Source organism: Stigmatopora nigra, chromosome 3, assembly GCF_051989575.1.
Source record: "Stigmatopora nigra isolate UIUO_SnigA chromosome 3, RoL_Snig_1.1, whole genome shotgun sequence".
Taxonomy (NCBI): domain Eukaryota; kingdom Metazoa; phylum Chordata; class Actinopteri; order Syngnathiformes; family Syngnathidae; genus Stigmatopora; species Stigmatopora nigra.
Genome location: NC_135510.1, coordinates 9,204,606 through 9,231,284, shown reverse-complemented (window position 1 = coordinate 9,231,284; position 26,679 = coordinate 9,204,606). Strand labels below are relative to the sequence as shown.

At 41.0% G+C, this 26,679-nt stretch overlaps 1 protein-coding gene across 4 annotated transcripts; it reads right to left on the bottom strand.

Moving 5' to 3' along the window:
• Nucleotides 1-137: 137 nt before the first annotated feature.
• scube2 (signal peptide, CUB domain, EGF-like 2) lies at nt 138-26,043 on the bottom strand. Of its 4 annotated transcripts, none has more exons than XM_077713548.1 (23): nt 25,710-26,043; nt 25,231-25,347; nt 23,436-23,561; nt 22,906-23,040; nt 21,541-21,666; nt 21,333-21,449; nt 18,416-18,505; nt 16,211-16,327; nt 15,716-15,838; nt 15,367-15,483; nt 14,508-14,630; nt 14,102-14,218; nt 12,436-12,525; nt 12,179-12,301; nt 10,979-11,146; nt 10,483-10,686; nt 4,329-4,499; nt 3,128-3,295; nt 2,118-2,279; nt 1,839-2,036; nt 1,501-1,653; nt 1,327-1,406; nt 138-380 (listed from the first exon to the last, which is right to left on the bottom strand). In XM_077713548.1, exons 1-23 carry the CDS (start codon nt 25,795-25,797, stop codon nt 234-236), a joined length of 3,060 nt encoding a protein of 1,019 aa, XP_077569674.1. In that variant the 5' UTR covers nt 25,798-26,043; the 3' UTR covers nt 138-233. The 4 variants fall into 4 exon arrangements, with proteins under 4 accessions (XP_077569674.1, XP_077569673.1, XP_077569675.1 ...); XM_077713547.1 differs by having other exon boundaries at nt 10,483-10,689; nt 25,710-26,042; XM_077713549.1 differs by lacking the exons at nt 10,979-11,146; nt 12,179-12,301; nt 12,436-12,525; nt 14,102-14,218 and having other exon boundaries at nt 10,483-10,689; nt 25,710-26,042.
• Between the last annotated feature and the right edge of the window lie 636 nt (nt 26,044-26,679).

Below are 26,679 nucleotides of genomic sequence, written 5' to 3'. Positions count from 1 at the left end.
GATGTATACATCTAAATGAGATTATACAGTTAATGTAGTTGCTCTGTTTTTTTTAATACCAACATAATTTTGGCAGAAGTGATCCTGATGCTCAAGTGAGTCCTTTTATTTGGTCACGTCATTGTTGTTTTTTAAAAAAATGTGTTTTGTTTTTGGATCAGCTTCATTACTACGCATATAACTAAGAAGAAAAAAATAAACATGAAATCTGTCTGCTCAAACTATTTATCAGTTTACGGACGAAGGAATCTTAGGACTTTGGAACGGAGAAAGCGGATGAAAGATTTGGGGAACATTTCTCGCGATTCTTGCGCTGTGTAGTTGAAGAAATTCTGAGGATGAGCCAGAACATCAAACAAGGCCTTCATGAGCTTCTTGTCCTGTGGAGAATTACAGAAAACATACCATAAGATGCAAAGTAATGGAAATAAAAACAGCTCTCGTTAAAATCATATCCTCTAAATGTTGTGGGCCTGCTTTGTAATATTTCAACTGGGTGAGAAAACAAGAAGCTAGTTCATTCTTGATCTTTGTGGTGGGCCTCGGGGGAAGCTAGCGGTCCTGTGCTGCTCCAAACCAAAATATATTTGTTTTTGTGGTTTGTATGCTCAGACAGCTACCATTTGCATGAATGTCTTCATCCTCATGAGAACCAACAGCTCAAAAATCCCCAAAAAAGCTAAAAAGAAACATGATTTTATGTTTGTTGTTGGCGCTAACCCCTAAATATAAAACACTGACCTATTCTTTTATTTTGTTACTATTGTCCTGCGACTAGTATATATACTTATATGCAAATTCGGATTGTAATTCAATCTTTTCGCCAAGAGAGGACAGTACACACTTATATAAACAAAACAAAAACCTAAAAATTCTGTTCACTTCTCATGTGCCATTTGACCATTAACACTGCACTTATATAAAATAAGATTATGGGTCAATCAAATGCAATAAACACAAAATTTAAGAGTCTGACTTGGAGGACATGTTTTGTCTGTTCCTCTGTATTTTAAATAAACATATACAAAATGCTAAAAAATGCAATTTTCAAGTACATATATGTACTGTTCTGGGAACAAATCAAGCAATAAAGTAATAAACAAAAATAAAAATTAAGAGAATTAGCCATTTCTAAAATCCAAGTCTTATTTCCTAATAATTGTGTTAATTTAAGTCCGAACATCATCCATTTTTGGAATGACCTCCAAATTATAAAAACATCCACTTTATAAAAATGAAATCCTGATGTATTTTACTTGAAAGTTAAATACAACCAATGTGTATAATAGTTGGATGATTGTCATGTAAATAAATAAACATGTGTACCTTGAGAATCTCTTGATGATTCTCCGACGCGTATAACCTCCCGTCTCTTACGATGTCCTCTATCAACTCTTGGTAGTCCTCTGCAATAAAAGTGCATGAAGAAACATCTTAATATAAGTGAGAAGAATTTGCATCCATATAGAATTAACGGGACCATTATTTATCTTCTCTTACCGTCATACGTGACATATGGGACCTGAAAGCCTTTCCCGCTATTCCCTTCATTGGATCGGAATTGAATCCAGAGCCTCTTGGAGCGAGAGGTGAAGGCGATGGGACGCTCGTATGTCTGACACGTTTCGTAGGTAGTCACAGAGTTTAACAGAGCTGTGAGATTCAACCATATAAGACAACATTAAAACTTTCAATCATTCATTAATCTGGGATTCAAACCCTCCATCTCAGAACTGCGGGGCCAACACAGTAACCACTCGTCCACCGGGCCACCAACAGTAAAGCTACTCCTCAAAAAAGAAGTTTTCTTCTGAGACCAGACAGAAACAAAGACTCACCACTTTTCCTCATGACTAAGTAGTCTCCACACTCGTCCTCAATAGGCAGAAAGATTTCCGGCACCACGATGAGAATCCTACGTTTGGGCGGCGGGTTGATGGTCCACGTGCACTCCACGTTGGCTGGATAATTCCCCGGATAGTTGGGGGACTCGATATAGCCGGTATAGTCTCCCAGCTCGCCGCCGCACTGCCTGTCTGTGCATCAATGCTGTTTTGTCACCTCCTTTGTCCATTTCAACCCATATAAAAACTTCATTTCCATCAGCTCTTTCTTACTTTTGCACTGCATGATGCTGGTGGAACCGTCAAAATCGGTGGAGGTGTTTCCAGGGCAGGCGGTGCAGTAGTTCTGGCCGAACTCCACTTGAAATGTGCTGGTGGGGCAGCGGATGCAGCGGTGTGTTGTTGTGTTGTAGTAGTGGCCTGGAGAGCACTGAACTAAAGAACCACAACACGGGGGTTAGTCCAATATGTGAATAATCACGTTTCACTGCCCCTGAGAATCCCAGTTGAAGTTGGTTGGAATACTATCCCTGTCAATGGCAGCCAACTACATATTCTCATAATTCACCAAGAAAACAACATTAAGTTCTACATTTTTTTTTAAATTGAGTCAGCAGGGGAACACAGGTTGCTTTTATTAAAACACTACGGTTATTTTGCTCAAAAATTGCTGCCATCTGCTGGCAATTGTTCAACATTAAAGTTGTTTATAAGCTTGAAACTACTCTTGCCAACATACTATAGTATATCATATAAAACATTAAAATGAGGCTTGTGAGTCCACGTTCCAACTTCCCAGTCATCATAGGACAGGACATTCTGATCCACATTCATAAACCATCCTCCTCCTTTAACAATTATGACATTTAAAAACAAATCGACTTTATTGCTATTGGAGGGCATTATTCGAGTTTATTACTTTTAAAATTCATTTTATTTTCATTCATTTTTAATTAATATTTAATGAATTCATGATGACACAAATTCATACAATATATACAAAACTATAGAATGTAATAGTAAATTGCTCCATTACACTCAACTATCAAATGGGTTGGTTTGCCATCTTTTACAAAAGAAAGAAAATCTATTAATGTATTTTTAATCCAGCTTTAATCATCCAATCCATTTTGAGTAAGATGAGAAAATCAATGTTCACTCATCCTTCCCAGTCAAAAAGGATTGGACTTCTGGCATTATCAATGGCACTAAAACCTGACCATTCACGGCTTTAGATGAATCGGACATCAACAAGAAGATAATAAAAGAAGAAAAATCCACACCTTTGGTCTCACACTCTTGAAAGGTGACAGCTCCACTGCGCTTAGTCACCAGATTTCCACCACAAGGGAAGCAGGTGGTACGTCCCATCTCGGGCTGGTACGAACCCAGCGGACACGGCTGGCATGGGGTGAAGCCATCGTGGGAGTAATGACCCGGGTGGCACTGGCCTGGACACACATCCACAAACACAGTTTAGAAAGAAAGATGCCTATTTGAACTAAGCTGTGTTGCAACTCAATGAAGGCAAGATGTTGGAAGGAATAATCTTCTTCTTCTTTTTTTTAAATCTCCAATCACATCACACATAGTAGCCGCTAGCCGAATACAAATACAAAGTAGGCGCCTTTGGGAGTTGGCAGATAAATCTTCTTGTTTAGTCTGTCAGGCGAGATGAAGAGTTAAGCTATGGCATCACGCCACACGCTGAGCGCGATAACGACAGGCGGGGAGACCAAAACATGGTGGTTTTCCCTCGGCGTTTGTTCTTTTTTTTTTTGCTCTCCCACAAAGCGCAGCGCTTCTGTCAGGGCTGGCTTTCCTGTGGCGGTAACGTCTCAACTTGTGTGGTTTCTCATCGTCAATAAGGGAGATACAAGTCGCCTGTTGTATTGTCCAGGCTTTATCTTTTTACCGTAAACTTCCATTTATTCATATTATCAAATTGTAACAATCTTGGATCCACCACGCATTCTTAAAGTATCATGTTTGGGGCCCCTTGCAGGGTTCATCATCAGGGCTTAAAAAGAAAGTTTAAAAAAAGGGGGTATTAGATATTTTTCAGGCATAGGGAGGCATAAGTAGGAACATTGTAACACAAATTCAAATAGCAATTTTATCTGGAGTTGAATAATAAAAGCTACAATTCATCCAAGTCTTTGCTAGTTGGTAACTACGAGTGCATCTTGTTCATTTGCTTTGGGTGTCAGCAAAATGACAAAAAAAGCAGATATGGACCTAATTTTTGGTTCTTGTCTGGGGAATACCGAGTCTAAGCTATTCAGTCACTGGAAATATTCAGTTTAAAAGTAAATGTGCCCTTTACTTTGAGCAGCCATCATTCACATGAGGGCATTTCAACTGTGTTGTTGCCTTTCCTTGTAAGAAATATTAAAATATTGCTTTGAGACCTCTTTTTCACATCAATGTTGTCCACAATACAACAGCACCTCCAATTTTGTTGTAATATTCAGGACGCTTTACCTCCACACTCTGAAACATTTCTGGCTCCGGCCACTTTGGCGACGTCCCTTCCTTCCGGTGTGGGGCACGTCTCGCAAGACATCTGGCCCTCCTCGTCCTGATATGTACCGGCTGGACAGGTCGCGCACCTCCCCTGGTCAACGTCGTAGTAGGTGCCAACTCCACAGCTCACTATTAGACAGGTCGGGAATGACATTGCTATGTAACACGGCGGTGGAAGAACCTCGCTCTAAAAAAAATACAACTTGCTATACTTGTGTTTATTGGACAAAAGTGAATGTTTTGGTGGGGAAGGATAATGGCTGGAGGCCTGAAAAAAATAGCCCTCCAATGTGGCATGCCGGTGCTTAAATGTGACCGAGCCGTTGTCACTGCAACACAAAAACAACGAATTAGAGGAGCTGAAGCTAAATAGTGTCTGCACTAGTAATTAACATCCATTTAAAAGACAGATCAGTATGGGGCGTGTCATTAGAGCGCCCCCACCGCAAAAGCCATGAGAAGGGAAGCCAGACAACAATTAAACCCGTTTGCCCTGCGGCCACACAAATCAAATGGGCCTGACGAGACTGCAGATTTACACCATAAACACAGCACTTCAAGTGTGTAAAAAAAACATAAAATGAAAGCCAGCCAGACTTCATCGGCACAGCAGCTGCCTTAAACGGGACTTGACACACAGGTGATGAAGCCTGCTGTTTTTAAAATGGCGCTTTAATTCTCAGCACATTTTCACATTTGGACACATGTTAACTGAAGGAACGCACTGTATGATAATTGCAGTTCATTTCAAAGCCTTAACAATCTCCTTTTTTTCCCCTTGGCGTCAAGTACGTTGAGTATAACTTGGTGAAGTGGTGTTCCAAGAAACCCTTGCTGTCTTTAAAGAGCAGATTCTCTTCAAATTTGTATAAAAGAATAATAAATATGTCAGCCTAATGACATATTCGCTCAAGTAACTTTGAACATTTTCTAAAAGAAGAAAAAAATCCTGAAAATTCAACGGACAGGGATTTGCTTCAATCAACTTTGCAATTTCCTTCACCTGGAGCGTATTTTACGGACTATAAGTCACACTTTTTCATAGTTTGGCTGGGCCTCTAACTTATACTCAAGTGTGACTTTGATCGCAACAGCTTGTTACGCTGTGTTTTCAGGCCAGTTGTGGCCAACTCTGGTTCTCGAGAGCCCCTATCCAGTCTGTTTTCCATATCTCACTCCTCTACCACGACCGAATCAAATGATTAACTCATCAGCAAGATGTACAGAAGCTTGATACCGATCCAGATTATTTGATTCAGGTGTGTTAATGGAGGGAGATATGGAAAAAAGACTGGATAGGGGCTCTCGAGGACCAGAGTTGGCCACCCCTGTTTTAGGCTATAGGTAAAAAGATAAATTAACTGGTTCTTATTTTGTCTGCTGTTCCTCATTTTATTATTACTTAAAGGTTTAATGTTTGTGAGGAGTTTGTAATCAATTAAAAGAAAAACTAAAAATCCATTTATATGTATATATCATTTTTTTCTTCTTTTCATTGTGCATTTACAAAAAATAAATAGATAAATACATTTAGGTATCTGGAATTTTTAAAAAAAAAAACCCAATCACTATAAATGTGAAGTAAAAATGACTTAAAATTTGCCAATATGGAGATTTTCCAAAACTGAAACAAAAATATATGTCATAAATAACATCAAATTCAGCGGCAAAGAAATAGTTTTAGTCGCAAAAAGTCATGAGCACAAGAGTATGTATCTTCAAAACTAATTACCTGGCAACTCATGTTAATTTCTAGTTTGACAGAATATGTGCTGTTGTAGTAATAAAATGAATATTAAAAACAACCATTAACTTGCAGTCAAAGCAGCCAGAGTTAAAAGGATACATTAAATTAAAAAGACTCAGACAAGTAAAATTTATAACATAAGCTACTCAAGTATATGATGCTTCACACAACTGTAAACACCAAAACATTGAGTAATACTTGCACTCTACGCCCAGTACAAGAAAATACTATAAGAAGAATTTGACTGTAATTAACTATAGGCAACATTAACTTGCCATATCATCTGCATCTACACATATGTACAAATGGTAAAGTTAAGCATGTCCACCCTCATATTAGGCAACGAGAGCTGCCAGAAACTTGAGCGCATGCAGTAAAAAAGAGTCAAGGCCACATAAAAATGTACAAAAGCGCGCCTCTAAGAGCCTAAGCAAACCTGCTGCCTAATGCGTTTGCGTAAAAAGCCCAGAAACAAAAGCCGCCTCCTCCTCCTTGATGGAGCGCGGCTGCTGCCTGTCTCCAAACGACTTTCAATACACACACAAGGATTCAAAAGAGACTGTTTCTTTCCCCTCTTATCTTTTCAAAGTTTAATTAAAGGGACTCGGGTTCCTCTCATTCAAGTGGAAGCCTGTCATTATTTATTTATTAGTAAGCATCTGATATTCCTTAGAAATGGAAAGAAGAAAAGTGTTGCAAATTATGTTAAACATTTGCCACTTAAAATGGATTTCACGTCTATTGCTGTCAATAGCAGCCAAAGAAATAAGATATGTGATGAAGTCACAGGAGATTTATAAAAACTAAACAGAAATAAACTTATAAATAAAATTCCCTGAGCAAAATACACCTAGGTGAGGGTTTTGGAGTTCATATCTTTCTTTGTTTATCAAATTCTTACTTAAAAAAAAACATAATTAATTTGTAATCGTTGATAAATTCTTTACTCCGTTTTTTTTAACTCTTATTAATAGTTAAAGGTGCTATAAAACAGTAATCATGTTGGAGAAAATGAAAATGTCTGCGCTAATGTAAATTTATGTGTATAAAATGAATTTGGTGCTGAAATGGGGCAGTTTTTCTGAAGCATTTTGAACTTATTCCACCAAAAACAATGCATAGGGAAGTTGCCAATTTTCTTGCCGTTCTGGTTGTGACATCACAACCAGAATTGATGAGATTGGAGATTTTTTAGTGGGCGGGGCCAATCTAACAGAGAAAGGAAGGTTAGCTAATTGGGATCTAATTTCTTGTTTTTGGGGGGCTTTTTTAACCACTTTCATGAATGGCTTTGCATCCAAAATATGGTCTACTATCATAATAAAATCTCTTGTTGAAGTATTTCATAGCAACTAATTTGTTTCATTTCCTAAAAAGTATCCTCAAATGAATTCATTCATTTATCTTAAGACATCTAAATATTTTTATATATATTATGCAAAACACATAGTATTAGCATTGTATGTCAAATAAACGCCTGTCCTATATGAAATATACGGTAATAAAAACATTTAGGAGGAAAAAAAAGTGTGCCTGAAAGGTTTAATGATGTGCAGCTAATCAAATTGTTCATTTTGTGTCTCTCCCGCAAAGGACGAAAATATCATTCTGTAGACTCTTGATGTTTTTTAGGATATCCTTTGTTGACGGCAAAAAAGCGTGAGGAGCTATCGTCGTATTGTCCTAACAGCTTTTATTTGACAGAGTAAAGCAGCGAGAGAAGAGACAGAGTGAGAGAGAGAGAGAGAAAGAAAAAAACCTTGAAGCCTTTCAAATGCAAAGAGCGCTTCCATAGAGTCCTCCAATTGATGGCCCCAAAGAGCTTTAAAGGACCTTTCACCTCTATTCAAGCCCTCAGTCTTTGCCTACTTGATGACATAGGAAAACACTCGGGTATCACAGTGGTAAGGAGCTGAACCCAATAAAAGGGGTCAGCTTTCTGAATCCCCCATTCTGCTCGGCCCAATCGCTGCTTGCGCCCGTCGGGCCGGGACCCGACCAGCTGATGCTAATTGATTCCCATGGTGTGGCTGAAGTCAATTCTCTTCAACAGTTTAGTGGCTGGGGGTCATGCAAAGTGGCCCCAGCTGGGGGGCGCATTGGATGCGGGAGGAGAGCGAAAGGGGCTGGGGGTGGGGGGCACACACTCAAACTGCCAGCTTCAATCAACAGTACTTCCTAAACAACTTAAAACAAACACTGGGAGGTGGGGGGGGGCTCTTCCTTTGACTCACTTTTTATATTAAATAGTTAACCCGAAGCTTTCCGATGACGTGCCAGTGATCCGCGAGTGAAGGGGCTGAAAAGATGGCGGCGACCCATGAATACCAATGAACGGGCCAGAAAGCGCACCTCGTCGCTTTTCAATGAAAGGCCGGCAAACTGCAGAGCTAAGCCGGCCGGAGCGGGAGGAGGAAGAGGAGGAGGAGGAGGAGGAGGAGGAGGAGGAGGAGGGGTAAATATGGCTCCTTTAAAGAGCTGGAGGTTAAGAATGCCTTTCACTCGCCCCCCACTCCACCTCCGCTAGCTCTTTTCTCCTAAATTACATGTCCACCCCTGCCACGGCAAATAGACTCCTTCACGGTGACCTGAAAAACGAGAACTCAAGGATCTTCGATACTCTCCCAAATTAAAAAAACATCATTCCATATCGATGCCTATAATTCACTGGTAATCCAATATTTGACACTAACTGAATACTTTTGGGTCATAAAGGGCTGATCACATTTTGAGTCAGTTGCTATACCAAAGTGTGGCCTTCAATATTTCATGTCCACATATGTGGACACCAGATCTCAATTATATTGGAAATATATTGCCAATAATGAATCATTGGTTGTTTTTTTTCAACATGATTTCCATGGTTTTACTACAATTATGAAGTAAACTACCCAGTGGAGCAAGTGGTAAGTGCATCGGCCACACAGCTCTGGGTTCCTGGGTTCAAATCCATGTCAGTCAGACATTTAGAACTATCATGTTGTCCTTGTAGAGAAGGTATGATATAGTGTTTTCTGTGTCCTTAATTGATTAATCGTTAACTAAAAATACTTTAAGACAGCCACACATGACACATTAACCTGTTTTTATAAATGTTTATACATTTTCCAAAACTTGTTTAAGTAAAAATTCTTTTCACTTGCCATTTTTCAATTATGATTCAATCATTTTTCATTTTGACTGAAAACTAGAACAGAAATGGTCACGTCTCCAATAACATCCAAAAGTTTCATTTCTTTATTTTAATTACTGAAATGAATAAGCGATAAAGGGATATTCAAGCTGAGTGTTAATGTTGAAATATAATGTTCTAGCGGCTTATAATAATATTGTTGGAGAACCACTATACGCAGATACAGTATTACTACAGATATGCAATAGTGATACTATTTCCTCCAAGATGGCCAGAGGGTGTTTGTTTACTCAGCTGCATTGATTAACAGCCGTTTATTTGAAGGAAGGCGCTTATGATGAAAAATCTATATAAATATAGAGTATATTAGAATTCTATCCAAGCTTACATAACTGTAAGCCCCGAGTAGACTGAATATTAAAATTTACACTAGCTATCGGCATACCATTTAGTTGAAAAGACAGTTTTTTTTAAACTCAAATGCCTGAAGTTTGAGGTGAAATGTAACTTATTTGGTTAAATGTGTATATACTTTCACTCATGCACGATTTATGAGTTTCTTGATTTTACCCTTGCACAGCCCTCCTTCAAACTCAGTTAGGAGAAATTTAGAATGTTTAACCAGCCTATCATGCATGCACCCGGAGAAAACCAACGCAAGCCCAGGGGGACCAAATTCCACACAAGTAGGTTGGAACCTACTGGGGATTGAACCTTCAATCGCAGAACTGTGAGGCGGAGGGGCTAACCACTCCCCGGGAAAAAAAATCATATTTAATGAATTGGAAAAGTTTAAAAAAATTGCGTGGAGCTTAGATGCATAAATGAAGAAAATACAAAAAAATAATCCCTTAAGAAAGTACTTAACTGAAGTAATTTAAAAGTTTGTAGTATAAATATACAATATGATCCAACTTTAAAGATAGCACAAGAAAACATTTTACAAGCCTACAATGTTTGAGGGCAATTAGCCAATCAAATTCGAGCAAGACAGATCGGCCCTCCCTTGCCTGTTATGTCATTAATAATCACAAGCACTGTGTTCAATTCTATTATTGTGTATGTGTGTGGGTATAGATGACATCACAAAATGGCAGCACTCATATGCAGGTTTTTTTCAAGTATTGAATCGGGACTAGACTGGCAAAATGGTGATTACTGTCTACAAACATTGATAGAAACGATTGAAGGTATCTATCTGAAGGGAAAGATGAAGTCCAAATGTAACTCACCACACCTCCTGCCCACCAGCACCTGCCCCGCCACGCATCGTCCCGGCGCTTCGGCCGGCTGAGCCAGATTCTTGGCCAGCTCGTAGTCAGAGCCGGCGAAGTGGAGATGGAACTGCTCGCGGTTGATGGACTTCCTCAGAGTGCGGATGGTTTTCCTCAGCCTCTTCTCGGAGCGTCGTCTCACACAACTCAGGTCGCAACCCTCTGCTGAGAGAAGAGCTAAATACGACAACTGTCTCCGGGATTGGACGAGAGTTATCGCCTCGGTATTTTCTCCTTTCTCATAGGCTTGCATGCAAACGTGGACATGCGTAGAGAGAGACAAATACCCAAGGTACAGACAAATTTGTGGTATAGAAATGTCAACATGAGATGCTCCAGCCCCCCCAAAAAATGACAGCCCTCCACCATCGGCGCACAGTCAAAACAGGAGATACTTTAACAGGCGGTCAGAGAAAAACAAGCGAAGGCCGCGGACGGGCAGGCGGAGACCAACCTGTTACCTCCTCTAGGTTCACATCCAGCTCGAACTCGGCCGCGATGGACGAGCCGTCCTCGTCGGCCGCTTTCCGGCCGTGGCGGCTGCGACCCCGTTGCGCCGACGAGGTGCAGCGCAGGCTGACGTAGCTGAACTGGACGTTCTCGGTGAAGGGGAACCTGCTGTCTGCGGACGGCGGGAGCGCGTCGTCAATCGGCAGTCCGCCATCGAGCGCCCTTCCTAATTGAGATCGCGCGGAACCTGGTCGTAACGCCGCACCAGCGCACAGAAGCCATTACCCCAAAATATCCATAACGCTGTTATTTACGCCCGGAGCTCAAAGTGGCTCGGGAAAAAACGTCTGGCGCCTATTCCACCCTGACTCGTTACCGGCATACAAAGCGCTGCCCCGAGACGCTTGAGACGGAGCAAACCACATCAAGCGGCCCGCAAATTTCTTTCACATTTACATCTGCTTTTTGGCTTTGTTTTGAAGCTGTCATGGCGTATTCTTGATCTTCTTCAGATGGTAACTAGCAAATGTTTTCACCACTTGCTACGACCAGAAGTGTTTTGGAACAATGGCAACAACTACATCAAGTTAACAAAGTCAATGGCGTGATATCTATTCAAAAGTTAAGCACTGGCTTAACTCATTCACCAACCACACATGTCTTGTGATAGTTAGTAAAAACTTATTGAATTTTGCAGTGGAGATTTATAAAAAAAAATTAAAAAAAGAATACAATTCCATGACTGAATTTCTATTAGTTTGTTTTAATTCATTGTTTTTTTATGAATTTTAATTATATATAAAATTATGTATTATTAGTACTATTTCAATAATTGATTTGTTTCTTCCAAGATGAGAATCTAACTTTCTACTTAATTGAATCTTTAGTTTAAAATCACAATATGCAATAAAGTTATTTTTTAATGACTAGACATTTTCATTCGTCATTGTTGCACGTACGTTTAAAATAAGTGTGCTATATTACCAACAGAAAACACAAGATAATAAGGAAAGGCTAAAATAGTCATTCTTTAACATATTGTGTATATAAAATATTTTTAAGAATAGGCCAAATATGATTGCATAAATTATAAGTTGCTTGATGCAAAATATATATATAACCCCAATTTTTCAGCATTATTGGACAAGGATCTAACATCCCTAACATCCAATACGCTTGTGTTGTACGGCTGCCATTTTCTTACCTGAACGCGCTGAAATCATGGCCTCCCTGAGCCGTTCCTGGCTTTTTTTTAAGTTGCACTTGGCGGTGCCTGACTTGAATGTGGCGGTGGTCTTAATGCGAGGCACGCCGGACATCTCCGGAGCTGAACAGGGAGGAGGAAACCAAAAAAAAAAAAATGATAATAATCCCATCATCTTGATCAAAGTAAACAACAGAGCCCACATTCAAAGCCTCAGCAGCAGCAATCTGGTTTGGAATCGCGTGTTTTGTACTTGCCGAAGCATTGCGAGCCGCTGTTGTTCTTTTGTGCGTCAGCCAAGCAGGGCAGCGGCATTCCGCAGGTCACGGTGTAGGAATCTTCCGTCCCTGAAAGCATACACGAGAGGCCGCGGCCGACAAAAGTTAGGGCCGCAAAGGTGAACCGGCGGCGTGTAGGAACACGAGACGCGTCTGTCGGCGGAAGGATCTTCACGACTATTTGCACAGTGAGCCACTCAATGTTTTAATCCGGTGGCTTTTACTTCAACGCTGCACCACTGAGGTCTTGTCCGTCGTCTTAACTCTGCCAATAATAATTATTGGGTGGGTCGGGGATGGAGTGGTTATCACATCTGCCTCACAGTACTGAGATCGAGGGTTCAATCCCTAGTGCAAGGGTGTCAGACTCGGGTTGGTTCGCGGGCCGCTTTAACGTCAACTTGGTTTCACGTGGGCCGGACCGTTTTAGATATAATATTTATATATTTTTTATAATTGGATTAAAAGAACTGGATTAAAAACCCTGAATATCCCATTTTTATAGATCTAAAACAATGTTTATTTTAGCTTTTTTATATATATTTAGAGATTTTACAAAATAATTTTTGAACTAAAAACACAGAAAAAAGAACTATAAAAATAATTTCCGACTGGAACCCTCCACTCAACTATGAGTAATTCTTGAAAACAAGAACCACGTCTGCTTCAAAATGTCACTCTTGTACTTGAGTGCCGCCCTCGATGTCTAGGCGTTGGTAGCCCGCGCAACCCTTCCCGCATCTGTTTTATATTGTACGCCGTTGAAAAGGATTTGTCATTCCTCCATTCACCACCGCGGCCTTTAATGATGCCGCAGTTTTTAAGATCACACACACACACACAAAATCCACATCCTCGGCTGATGACTGAGTCATTCAAGTTAACTCAAAGGCTAAGCTCCTCTCTAAAAAAAACATTCACACGCGCTTTCTGGACAAAAGAATCGGGACACCTGGCATTTGCATGAGGTGGGAAAGCTCCACCCATAACCGCAACTTTCAATAAGGCGCTGGGGTGCTGTGGCGACCTGTTGGAGCTTTCAGCACGCTAAATTGTGCTCGTTCACTTTTCAATCACAAACGGCCTCCGAAAATAACTACTGTAGCAAAAAAATTGGAAGTCAGGCCTAATTGCACCAGCACTCCGATTCGTCAGATGTAAAGAGTGCATCCAGAGAAAGCCACGCAAGCCCAGGGAGAACTCTATACACAGGGATCCGGACCTGGGATTCGAACCTTCGACCTCACAACTGTGAGCCTAACGCTCGAACCAATCGGGCAGCCTATTTGTATATAATAAATTTATATTTTGCCTGTTTTTTGTTGGCTTTTTTGTTTTTAAATTGAAGAATTGATTGAAATGTAATCATTTCCAAGTTCAAAAATGTGCTATTTTTTCCATTGCTGTTGTTTTATAGTTTTTTTCCCTTTTTTTGTTTTTAAATGTTCCTAAAATATATATATTTTTTAAATTAACAAAAGAGAGGATATTAAATAGCAACTTATTGACTGCCATAGGCATCCAATTCATTTGGACTGGAAAGGGCTGACAGCAAATTGTCCACGGGCTCAAAAAAGGCAATTTTTACGAAAAGGCAATTTAAACGATGATAATTGAATAGAACTATGTGTGGGCTCCAACTCACCACTGGTGATATGAACTTGCGACTGGCAGGTCAGGAAGCAACGGTCGCCACCCTCCTGCTTGCTACAGTTTAAGGTGGGCTTGGAGGCGACTTTGGCTGGTGGGGAACCCTCTGCCTCTAGATAGAAACCACAATAAAACTCCAAGGTAAAAGAGGAACCCGTTGGACAAGAGCAAGGAGCAATATCTGGACGGCCACACCGACCGGCACAGGTTTGATTACTTTACGACCACATGCACGAAACCGGGTGAGAGTGAGAATACAAGAGAAAAGAGAGCAGAATTCAAAGTATCTCCTGTTTTTGTCCCACACTCCCTCTCACATTCAAAAATGTCATATACATATATACTTGCATTTTTTTTGCCCCCAACTGGCATCTTATCATGCAGAGGAAACAGTGACTTACCAATACAGTCCTTTTTGTTCCAGTGGAGCTTGTAGCCAGGGTTGCAGGAGCACTCAAACCCTCCCTGGGTGTTCTCACAACCCTGCTCACAACCGCCATTGTTTACGCTGCATTCATTTATATCTAAGAGGGAAAAAAGTAGATAGAAACTCCAATTGGAAGCTGTTTCAAGAATACACATTACGACATTTTGGCATCAAAGGGAGACGCGATATGAGACATATAGTTACTACAACATAACCTTAACCCTTTATTGGACACTTGTTTAACCCATTGGTTGGCATTTTTACTTCATTTTTTACTATGGGTTTATATTTTACTATACTTTTTTAAATATAGTTTTAATCGAGAAATGGAAAAATCAATCAATCATAACAAATAACACTGCAATTAATTTTCATTCATTCATTTTCTGAACAACTTTATCCACACCAAGGCTGCAGGGGGTGCTGGAGCCTATCCCAGCTGGCTTTGGGCCCGAGGCCGGGGACACCAATACCTAGGGCCAATTTAGAGTGTTCAATCAGCCTACCGTGCATGAAAGCAGAGTACCTGGAGAAAACCCACGCAGGACATGCAATCTCCACACCGGTAGACCTATCTAGATTCGAACCCAAGACCCCAGAGCTGACGATTTAACCACCATGTCACCCTACAATTTTCTTTTCTTTAAGTTTTATAGGATACAACGCATAGCCTGACGGCTGCCGACCCTCCCGGTCCAAAGGTTTTGGGTGCCTTGTACCTAATCAAAGGTAGCCAAAGAGTGCCCAATAACAGGTTGAGATTTATCTCTCAAGATTTAACCCGGATTATCCCCAAAATGTTGTTAATCCTCCATCACCCAACCTGATCTCACCTCCGCAGTGTGCCAGTCCGTACATGGTGTGGCCTTTGTTGCACAGACACTGAAAGCTACCGGGGGAGTTGACACACGTGTGATCACACGTCCGCTCAAAGTAGCACTCGTCTATATCTGTAATCAAAAGCCGTTGCATGACATAAAAGCAAGGGATTCTTCATGAGCAGGAATTCCCCGTCCACAAAGACAAACAGGTGCATTTGATCTACATAGACGGCTTTGGCTTTGACAATAATTACAAGCGAGACTGAAGTCAGTGAGAAGGCACCCTCACCTTCGCCTAAGACTTTAGTACAAGTGCTCAGATGTAGAAAGTTTGAATGGTCGATAGATTAAATGGTTGTACCTTGACAGGAGCGTTCGTCGGTCAGCAGCTTGAAGCCTTTCCTGCAGTTGCATTCGAAGCTGCCGATGGTGTTCCTGCAGAAGTGGTCGCAGCCGCCATTTTGCAGCTCGCATTCGTCAATGTCTGCGACAAAGGGAGAGTCAGTAATGGCAGTTTAACGGTTACTATTTTGACAAGGAAGAGTGTAGTTGTTCCGAAATTGGAGGACATTTTATACCCAACCTTTCAAATTTGAAAGAATTCACATGCAAAATACTGAAACATGCTGTTTCTGATTATTTACTTGTCCTTTAAAAAAAAAAAACTAAGAAAAAACAATGCCTGAAAATATTAATTTAAAGACCAAATGAGTAAAAATAAAGATCAATTTTTTCTCGCAAATCAGCAAAATCTAGCAAATCAAGCCTGTGATAGTATAAAACAAAATAAGCCAGTAATTTCCAAATGATGTGTGTATACATTGCAACGATGTGCGCGGACAAGCATCGGACGCACCTTTGCAGGTTTTGGCATCGGGCTGCAACGTGAAGCCGACAGGGCAGCTGCAGCGCACGCCTGTTGATGTGTCTTTACAAGTACAGTCACACCCCCCGTTGTTGACCGCGCAGGTCTCTGCGCACAATTCGAACAGACAGCAAAGATGAAACCGCCCAAAGAGTCCATTCCGGACAAAGGATGTTTGAAAACTGTCTTATTTACAGAATATTGGTGGATTATTGCATGTTCTGACTTTTGTTCAAGAGTTATTAGCGTGACATGGGGACTGGCGTTTGAGCATTTATATGATATCCTTGATATCCAGCTAAAGGTTTATGTACTAGTACACTCTTTGTCGTCACGATTGAGGAAAAACAACAGCAAACTTAACCAACAACTACTTTTTCAATTGTGCTTTTCACTAATGTCACATTTCTGGATACAAATAGCAGAATTTGAGCACACTAATAGCACATCTATATTTTTCTAGTGAGGCCGAAGAGTACACTCTGCACTATTACTTGTCGAATAATGATGAACATGTTCCCTGCAATTGACCTTGAGATGAAAAACAAGGATTTATCTATTAAATGCTCAAACAGCTTGCATTTCTTTATCCCAGCAATTATCTTAATAGGAGGACAAAGAGTATACTAGTAGACAGACCTCAACTCATGCACCGACATTGACCCCGAGGGACTTTAAATCCATTTCAAATGGGATAATGAAAAATAATATTAAAGCAGTTACAAGACTGGGGAAAGCTGTTGATCTGTTTTCTTAGTGTCGATGTCAGTGCTAAGATGCCAGAGTTACACAAATCCTTTTTTAGAGCAGATCAATGGCAGCCAATGAGTTCAACTACAAATCAAAGATTTGGAATAAATGCTCAAACTTTAACTGTGGTGGAACAACACTGTGAGCAGGTCATGGTACGCACTGTCAACGATCTTTGGAACCACTCGACACTGAACACGGAGTTTGATTCAGTGGACACAATATTAGGAACACCTTTGCGCTCAAATACATTTCCACTAATTATATAATAACCAGTCCTCCTTCACAAATACAACCTAATGCACCCAATCAGGCATTTTGCAACTATATATGTAACATTAACGTGACTGCTCCAGCATTAAGTGTAATCTATCATTTATTTAATCGTTCTTCATGTGACATGGCACTGCTCAAGTCAGTTTTAAAAATTGACCCCACTGCTCAGCCACTACAAAGCAACAATATGAATAAAAGATCAAATTCATATGAGTGGAATCAGAATTTTTGCATGCCTAATTGACTTATTATTCGATTTTCATTAGGGTTGTTCTTTCCATGCTTAAAATTCAGTTTGTTCCATATTTTTGATCAAAAACCATAATTGTTCTTGATTTTTTTCATAATAATATATTTTCCTCGCAACCCTTATGAAGATAACTGGAGGAATGAATTCATATTTTTGTGTAGCAGGAACGGATTCATTTTTTCCTGCCAACTAGCTTTTAGTAAGACTTTCTGGAATGAATTAATCAGAAAAATCATAGTTCCGCTTTACTTTTCAAGAAGAGGCGTCAAATGCGCACTCATCGTTTCACGTAGCTCCCAAAAGAACAGCATGTGCTTCTTACTCAAATCTCTCCCAAAAACGACAAAATAATGACTTTTAATTAGATTGCCCTATCGCAAACTTGACTTCTATTTAGTAAACTAGTCACGCATCAATTTGTAATTAAAACGAGGCGTCATAACAACCCTCAGAGGGAGAACCATAACTATAATCTAGCCTTCTGGAGCTACTAATTAAATCATTATTAGGCACTGCCCTTCCCAATCAAGGGGGATTTAATGAAGCCCTGCCACTGTTTGATTTACGCTTTCTAGTGAACATGAAAGAAGCCCGAATGTTTGCCACGCACAAATTTTACGACAAACAAGCAGGGAGGGGCGTCAGCTGAAAATGTGTCCAATCCAAAGTGTCTCGAGACAAGGCTTTCACACCCCTACCGTCCCAAATGGAAGGAAAATGTGAAATGTACCACACTGTCACAAGTGCATATTTTTCAGGCGTGAAGCAGTGGGCGAGACGGCCAGCGTGCAGTCATTTCGCAGTTTGCTCAAAAGGTGCTGAGGAATGCTGCGTTTTACTAGACGCTTGGCCTCTTCAAGGCCCAGCACTTCCTGGCAGCTCCGCGTGCCAATTGACTGAGGTTCAGACTGCTATATTACCCATCAGAAGCCTCCGCTTGACCCGTTTGTCCACCTCGGCGAAGGACGTGGCGTTGTGGTCCGACGACTCGGCGGTGGCCTCGTCCCGCTCTGCGACACAAAGCTTAGAGCTTAGAGTACAAAGTCACTATTCACACACACACACACACACACTACTTGGGCATAACAAAGTCAGTCATGTGGGGCACTAATGGCCGTTCCGCTCATGGATGGACAAAATCGACGCACCCTCGTACGAATGCCGAGTTTTGCCCTCCACTAATGCGACCGAGAACACGAAAAATTCAATTAAATGAAAGAAATATACACTTAGCTAAAGAAAGGTTATGATAGAAGCATAAATAAAAAAATGAACCTTCATTCCAATCATTGACGACGCTGGCACATTGGTATTCGCGACTAAATATCCGAGTTTAAATAAATTATTGTTGTCAATTTCAGACAATATGGTATATACTATGAAATTTAAAAAATAATAATGATCAATTTTACAGTGTTATTGGGGGCTATAAGATGCATTCTTGTTTTTATTCATTTTAATTGGATTGTTTTGACATTTGACCTTTGTCATGAGGGAATTTAAGTGGAATTGTTGCAAAAAAATATGGTAGTAAATTTCTCTCAACCTCTCCTAGAATTGGGAGATGGCCCTGTGTTGCGCTAGTAAATCTTGATTTACAACCAACATTCACCTGAAAGACATGCCTTTACATCATTTGTAGCAATCTGACAGAAATGGTGTGGGGAGGGGGGCGACTGTCTGATGTTCATTTTCTGTCCCGGCGAGTCTGTTTTACTGGCGCGTCCAAAATAACGTCAATGTCGATGCTCGTCACTGGCACGTTTACACATTTCGGGCTGCTCAAGCGCAGTTAAAAAAACAACAACAAAAAAACAAAGCCGGGCTGTTACACACGGTACGACTGGACCTGGCTCGCACAAACATACCCACACGCTTACAAAAGCTGCCACGGTGTGGCAGAGATACTACCTGATATGTTCAGCCCGATCCCTATCCTTCACGGTCCGCTGGCGGAGCCCCCCCCCCTCCATCCACCCCTCCCCTCTCCCTCTCAGCTACCCTGTTTTCATTCATTCATCAAAATAAGCTCTGCTTGACTAAAGCAACAAAGTTTGAAACTCAGCCGGCCCCCGGCCGATGCCCCTCGTCGGCTTGCGGTGGACCTTTGCTTCTATTTTGACAGGAAATATGACAAAACACACAGTGAAAAACTATTTTAACAAGCACGCTTACCCTGTTCTCTCTCCCCTGTGTAGGTTTGAGGTTGGAAAAGATCCTTAGCCCCACTCACGATATCTGTTTTTATAGCTGCGCCATTCCACCAAATGGAAATATTCTGAAAGCCTTTTGTTGAACTTCATACACATTCACGCAAAATCAATCTTGACATATTTGGTGTCTTTGGAAAGTACTGTACACCATATCCAATGAAATTGGGCGCATTTGCGTCTGCATATTCCGTCCGCATAGCACCATTTCACAGCCACTGACCTACTAGGAGGTCTGCATGCTTTTTATAGCTTCTACTGGTACTTTAATGGAGTGTTCATCTTTAGGGGATTGCTTGGCAATTACGACCTGCAGATTTGTGGCCTTTAATTCAGTATAATACTTGGAAATGAAAAGCTAAACCCTCCCTCCAAAGTTGACTTTTCTACTGAGAACCCTTTGGAACATTGATGGAGTTTAAGGTCCATATACTAGTATGTCTATATATATATATACTCCTTGTCCTCAGTATTGAGACAATTGAGCTCAATGTGGCTAAAAGCCACAGTTTAGGACTTTTGAGCCACCGCAAGTGAGCATTTATTCGATCGGAGAGAATGCTCCAACGGCTTGGACGTCACAGTGTTTTTCTTTCCTTTTTGTTTTGTTTGTCCGTTTGGCAATAAACCTCTATGGAGAGTTGTAAATATAAAGCTTAGGAGTGGAAACCAAGAGTACTTAAAAAGTATGTCTTAATAAGTGCAAGTGGGTTTTCCTTTGCCTTAAAGGTAGGAAGGGTAAAACTTTATCGGGGGGAAATTATCCATATGTAGTTTTTTTTAATTTTGATTCCTATGTTTACTTATTTCTTCAAATAAATTAGTATATCACATAACTTACATATGGTAATGCATTTTTTGTTGATTCCAGTTGTTATTTTCAATTACTTTTTAAAGACAGAATCAAGTCTTTAGACTACTATAGTCATCCAGTTTTCTTTTTCGGAAAGAAGTACTTAACATATGTACTGAAAACATTTAGATATTGCCATAGAGTAAAATATGTATGAAAGAAACAAGTAGGACTTCAATATGTATTTAATGCTATCATGTTTTTTTTTCAGAATATGGCTATGCATTAATAATTTTGGAGAATTATGAAAATCCTGTTTTATTTTAAAAGTATTGTATCCTAAACTCATGAGCATGTATCATAGACACAAATGAAATGGGCCAAAATGCAATGTTTATTTAAAACTATTGTATTTTTACAAACAATATGCCTAATAATTTTGTGCAAGTGGTAAGAAATTGTTCAATTGTTAATGTGCTAAGGTGGAAAAATGACAGAAAATTTGTCATCAGTATTCTTACTTTTGTTGAGCATAAAAGAAGTCTAATACATCAAAATGTTCGTTTTAATTGTATTGTATTATTATCTGTTCAGTACAGAACTAGACGTCCAATTCATTCCAATTGAAAGCCGATAAAATCGGACGTCTTTTTGTGTCAACGCCATCTAATTAATAATTAATGAATTAGTATACCTAATGTGACCGTTTATCACATTATTTGGATGATTTCCCCCATCCAGAGGGATTTTATATGAAGTGTTTTGTCACATTTTTCACATTTGGTTCCTTTTTCTGTTACTTAATGCGTGTCATATAAGAGTGGAAAAACTTACCGACACATGACCTCCTGTCGGGCTGCAGGGTGTACCTGACGTGACACTTGCATATGGGGCCGTCATCCGTGTCCTCGCAGGTGTGCTGGCAGCCCCCGTTGCCATGGTTACAAGTCACTGCGGGAGTCAACAACACACAACTATGAGCCGCAATGTAAGCCATTGGGAGCGGGTTGACCGTGCGCGCGGGGGGGTGCCTCACACTTACAGATGCAGCCTCTCTGGTTGTGCGCCAGCTCGAACCCTGGGCGACACTCGCAAGCCCCGCCCCCCTTGGGCGTCTCTCTGCAGATGTGGGCGCAGCCGTGCTCCTTATTCATACAGTTGAGGCCCTCTGGGACGCACGGGGGGAACACAATGAGGCTCTCCTACAGTGGGCGAGCGGCTCCGGACAAAAGGCACTCATACTGAGAGATTAGCTGATTGTTCGCACCCGTTGGGACGAGCCAAGAACTTCAACCAGTGTTTTGGTTTGAGCACAGTAAATACGGAAGAAGATTTACTGCAGCCTTGATACTCACTAGAAAATTTAGCCACTGTAATTCACCATTACAACTTCAATGAGACCTTTCGACTCCTCATCTAACTCATAAATGCAATGCAAATCATAATCTTTACTCTTTAAAAAGGTGCTATGAAATAGTGGCTGTGTGGAAAAAATGAAAATGAGTGTGCTAATGTCATTTTATATTTATAAAACAAAGTTGGCCTTTTTTCTTTAAAGTATTTCATAGTTATTCCAGGAATTCCAATCATGACATCACAACCAGAATTGATGATCATGTCTAAGCTTTCTAGTATCGCACTCCCTAGTAAATGTTGACACAATGACAGAATGGACACACAGCAACAAGAAAGCCATATTAGACACAAGACAGCTTGCTATCAGACAGGAAAAAATCTGCAGTTCATTCTGGGTGTGACATTATCATCTGTATGGAGAATTTTGTGTGGGCGGGGCCAAGTCCACAGAGAAAGGAGAACTCATTAGAATTTAATTTCATTAGTAAGCCTTTTCTGTCACTTTTACCGATGGATTTGTGTCCAAAATATAGCCATCTATCATTTTAAAGTCAGATTTTATAGCACCGTTAAATGATAATGTATTAACATACTACCTTTTTGAGTTGGATACAGCAAAACGATGACTTTTAAGATGGGAAACAATGTTACCACTTGTGGCCAAGTTTTGTTTCACCTTGTTTATAGAAGAAAATGGAACTATATGAAGCATTTGTATGGATGGGTCACAGCTCAGTGACCGGCCGGGTCCTGGAGATTTAAAAAAGGCCTGTTGGGACCCGACGGAGTGGAGAGCATAAAGCCGTTGGAGTGTGATGTGTGACACAGAACACATAAGAGCCAGCGTTGCAATTATGAACTCATTTTGTTCTCGCGGACGCGGACATCCCTTTTTTCCCACAGCAAGGAGACGGAAGCCATTTGAAGCCGTCAGGCCTCATCGTGCCCCATCGAGTCTTCAATTTGTACGAGAATTTGTTCCGGGCAAAGGGACGGACTCCAAATCCGAATACGGACGCGAGTACGCGGAGAGAAAGCGCTTTCCACTTACCGACAGAACGGTGGATGCACGTGTGCTGGTTGTCGCTGAGGAAGAAGCTGTCCTTGCAGCGGCACTCGTAGCTGCCCATGGTGTTGACACAAGTGTGTTGGCAGCCGCCATTGTTGAACTTGCACTCATCCACATCTGGGCAGAGAAGAGCATGTAGGTTGTTTCCAACTCAATCAGCAAACGGGGGATCCATCGCATGATGGTTTGGTTGATGAGCACATTAACTCACCCCCACACCCCCCCCCCCTCTCCCCATTCCCCCGGCCGCTCATTTCATTTCAGACATAAATATTTATCTGGCTTTTGAGACAGTGCACGAACAAAACCAAAACTATTTGTATTGGGTTACATTTTCTCCGTCTGTGAGTTTGAAAGCGAGAAAAGAACTCCCGAGTCGGTGTGAGAAAGTTCGCGAGGAGCCAACACAAATGTGATGTGTGCCATCGACCCCAACACCCCCCCCCCCTCCAAGCCTCTAATGCCCCCCCCCCCCCCCCCCCCCCACTCAACCCCCTGCCGGCTGATCTTACCTAAACAGTTGTGACCGTCATGGGCCAGCTTGAAGCCGTCGTAGCAAGTGCAGCGATAATTTCCTGGTATATTGTTGCATTCGTGTACACAGCCGCCATTGTACTCCACGTCGCATTCGTCAATGTCTGCCGAGTAAACAGTGCGTAAATCTCCCAGGTTGGGCAACATCAGTGCTTTAGGGAACTAATTTGACAGTGATATGAGGGGCCGTCTTCAAGGATTACCTCTCGTACACACTACATATGAAATCATCTCACGCTAAAACGCTTTCACATTGCCCCCAAAATGTTCGCACAACATATGATTGACACTTGAAGAAACAACTAAAACTCCATTGTAGACACAATTGAAATCTTCTTATAGTCACCAAATGAAAAACTCTTTGAAATGCTTTCACACAGACCTCTGAATACATTTTGCACGCACAATATGGAATTACCATCATACACTCTAATAACTGCTCTGATTGACGAGGGAAAAACTGGCCCAAAAGCAGCACACAACTCTCACACATGCTCACAACTCGTGTGTATAACATGCACTACTGAAACAATGATACTTAATGAAGCAGTATCTGAAATAATCCCCAAACTGAAACACGCACACAACTGAAATTGCTTAGTAAAAGACAAAAAAAAAACGACTAAAGCTTTCATAGGCACCATTAAAAGTAGAACATACAAAAAACTTAAATGTGTTTAACATACTCTACTGGGACACTCTCAGATACTTTTGAAATTCTTATACAAACTACTAAAACTTCACCACACTAATAAGAACTCTTATACTAAATAAAACACTCTTAAATATTTTAACACTGTCCACTGTTTATATTTCAGACATCAGTTTCACACAATCAACTGAAATATCCGATAAAGACACGACTAAAACTTAATACTAATGCTTTCATACACACACACACACACACACACACACACACACACACACACACTAGAGAAATGCTTCCTCCACTCCCAGAGCTGAAATTCTGTTTACACAAACTAGTGAACATTCTCACACACTAATGAAACACTCCTATACAAACTAGCAAAACCTCATAAGAGACACAGTGACAAAACCCTCATCAAAATGAAACGCTCTATGAAATGTTTTCCTATCGCCCACTAAAAAAAACATCACCCAAAACTTATAAACACGTGTCAAACTCATAAAAAAACTGCAATTCTTTCATAGACACTCCTAAAATGATGACATGCACACAACCTAGACAATTTTCCATATGCTACCCAATCACTCTTATAGAAACAAATAAAAACTGAAAAAGAAGCACCAATATAAAACTCTCACATCCACTCAAGACTGCTATACACACAACTGAAATACTGCGATAGACTCTAGTAAAAGTGTCATGTAAAACTACAAACGATTTCATAGACACCACTAATAAAACACACCATCCAAATGCTTGATGCAAACACTCCTACACACACCTTCCCCTTTACCGCTCAACCAACACCACCACACGTCTGCCATTCACGTCCATGGACGTCCAATCAGTTTGAACCAGCAAAGTCAAGCATCCATTCTGGTCAATGACAGTTCCCTAATTAAAACCACAGCATACCCTCCTCAGACACGCTTTTTTTTTTTTTTTTTTTTTTTACACAATCACAGCCATCTGAAACGCTCTCGTGCAACTGCCACTGCATTGGAGAGCGTTTCACTGGCTTTTGTGAGAGAGCTAATTTGTGAGAGAGCTAATGTGAGAGAGCAAAATTGTGAATTCCGTCCCTTGACCATCCCTCCGAACAGAATGCAGTGCTGTTATATTACCTTCACAGTGTTTGCCGTCTCCTTTAAAGCCTGCTTTGCATGTGCACTTGTACGAGCCCGGGGTCGTCTGACAAATCGCATCTATGTGACAGCCATCACTGCCGTCCGCACATGGGTCTGCAGGGAATACCACACACACACACACACACGCACACACGCACACACACACACACACACACACACACACACACACACACACACACACACACACACACGCAGTACAAGTCAACACGGGCAAATACACTCCTCCTCAAAAGAAAGTGTAGCCAAAGTATGTAATCAAGTGCAAAAATATTGCATGGAGTTTCATAATCAGGCCGTAAAGGTGGGAAAAGGATGAAAGAACAAGAGCGCACTCTTGTAAGCGTGCGTAAAGTCACCGTCGCAAACACACGCACGCGCACACACACACACTCACACAAACAAACACACAGACACAAACACACGCACACGTGCACGCACGGCCGGCATAGTCCCACCTCGAATCTCTGGAAGCGCAGCGCTTTGGCGACTATTTAACAAGAGCAAAAACAAACAAAAGTCCCTTGTAGCACAAATAGCTCCCATGGTGATACGATCCAAGTTTAGAGGTCTGCTCAAAAGGACGCGGACGCACTGGAGTCGTGAGCGAGCGTCCGCCTCATTTTCATTCTAGCCTGTCAATCTGCCTCACAAGGGCCTTTTGAAAAGAGAAAGGAGTGAGTAATAGTGAATGCGTGTATGTGTGTGTGTGTATGTGTGTGCGTGTGTGTGTGTATGCCCGAGGGAGCGAGAATGAGGGCGTGCGCGTGTGCGCGTGCATTGGGGGAGAGAGAGAGAGGGAAGGGGTTTTGAAGAGGCGCAGCGTCAAGTTAGAGTGATAGCGAGTTTAGAACCGGAAGTTAATGTGTCCCAAATAAAAGCAACCTTTTACGTACAAGAGAAAGAGCTTTAATTTTGAAATTTTGTGGCGACCCGTGAACGTGCAAGGGTTTTCTTTAGAGCTGTTTTAAACGTTTAGCGTGCTTCATAAACGCAGCAATAATAAACAACTTGACGAGAAACGCTAACATTTAGGTATGGCTAGTGTTGTAGTTTTAAAGCTAGCTATCGAATTTAGCTACAAGTTGAAATATTGTAAGACTAAAGATGACCTAACAACGAGGTTGCTTAGCAACACAGGTTTTGTCTATTGCGACCTGAAATTTTGAGCAAACCTGACACGAGCAATAATTATGTTTTAAAGCTTTTCTCCTTGTCTTTACCTACTTTTTTCTATTCAATTCATTCACTGTCATTGACAACACATTGGTTATAATGAGTCAACGAGCATGCACCTGGGAGTTTTTTAAAGTCAATTTTAGACTAACTGTGGTTCAATAAAGCCAGTTAAATGTAATGTTAAGAAATGCCGAGGAAACAAACTCCATTCTTTACAAAAACTGCAATTACCACAGCCCTTTCGAATGA

Bases quoted from the DNA above. Each gene is read 5' to 3' on its own strand.
- scube2 (XM_077713547.1), bottom strand. From the start codon at position 25,797: ATGGGAGCTATTTGTGCTACAAGGGACTTTTGTTTGTTTTTGCTCTTG. The intron at 21,450-21,540 runs GTAAGTGTGAGG...TGACTCCCGCAG, and splicing joins CAACCAGAGAGGCTGCATCT to TGACTTGTAACCATGGCAAC. The intron at 381-1,326 runs GTACACATGTTT...AATTCTCCACAG, and splicing joins ATCATCAAGAGATTCTCAAG to GACAAGAAGCTCATGAAGGC.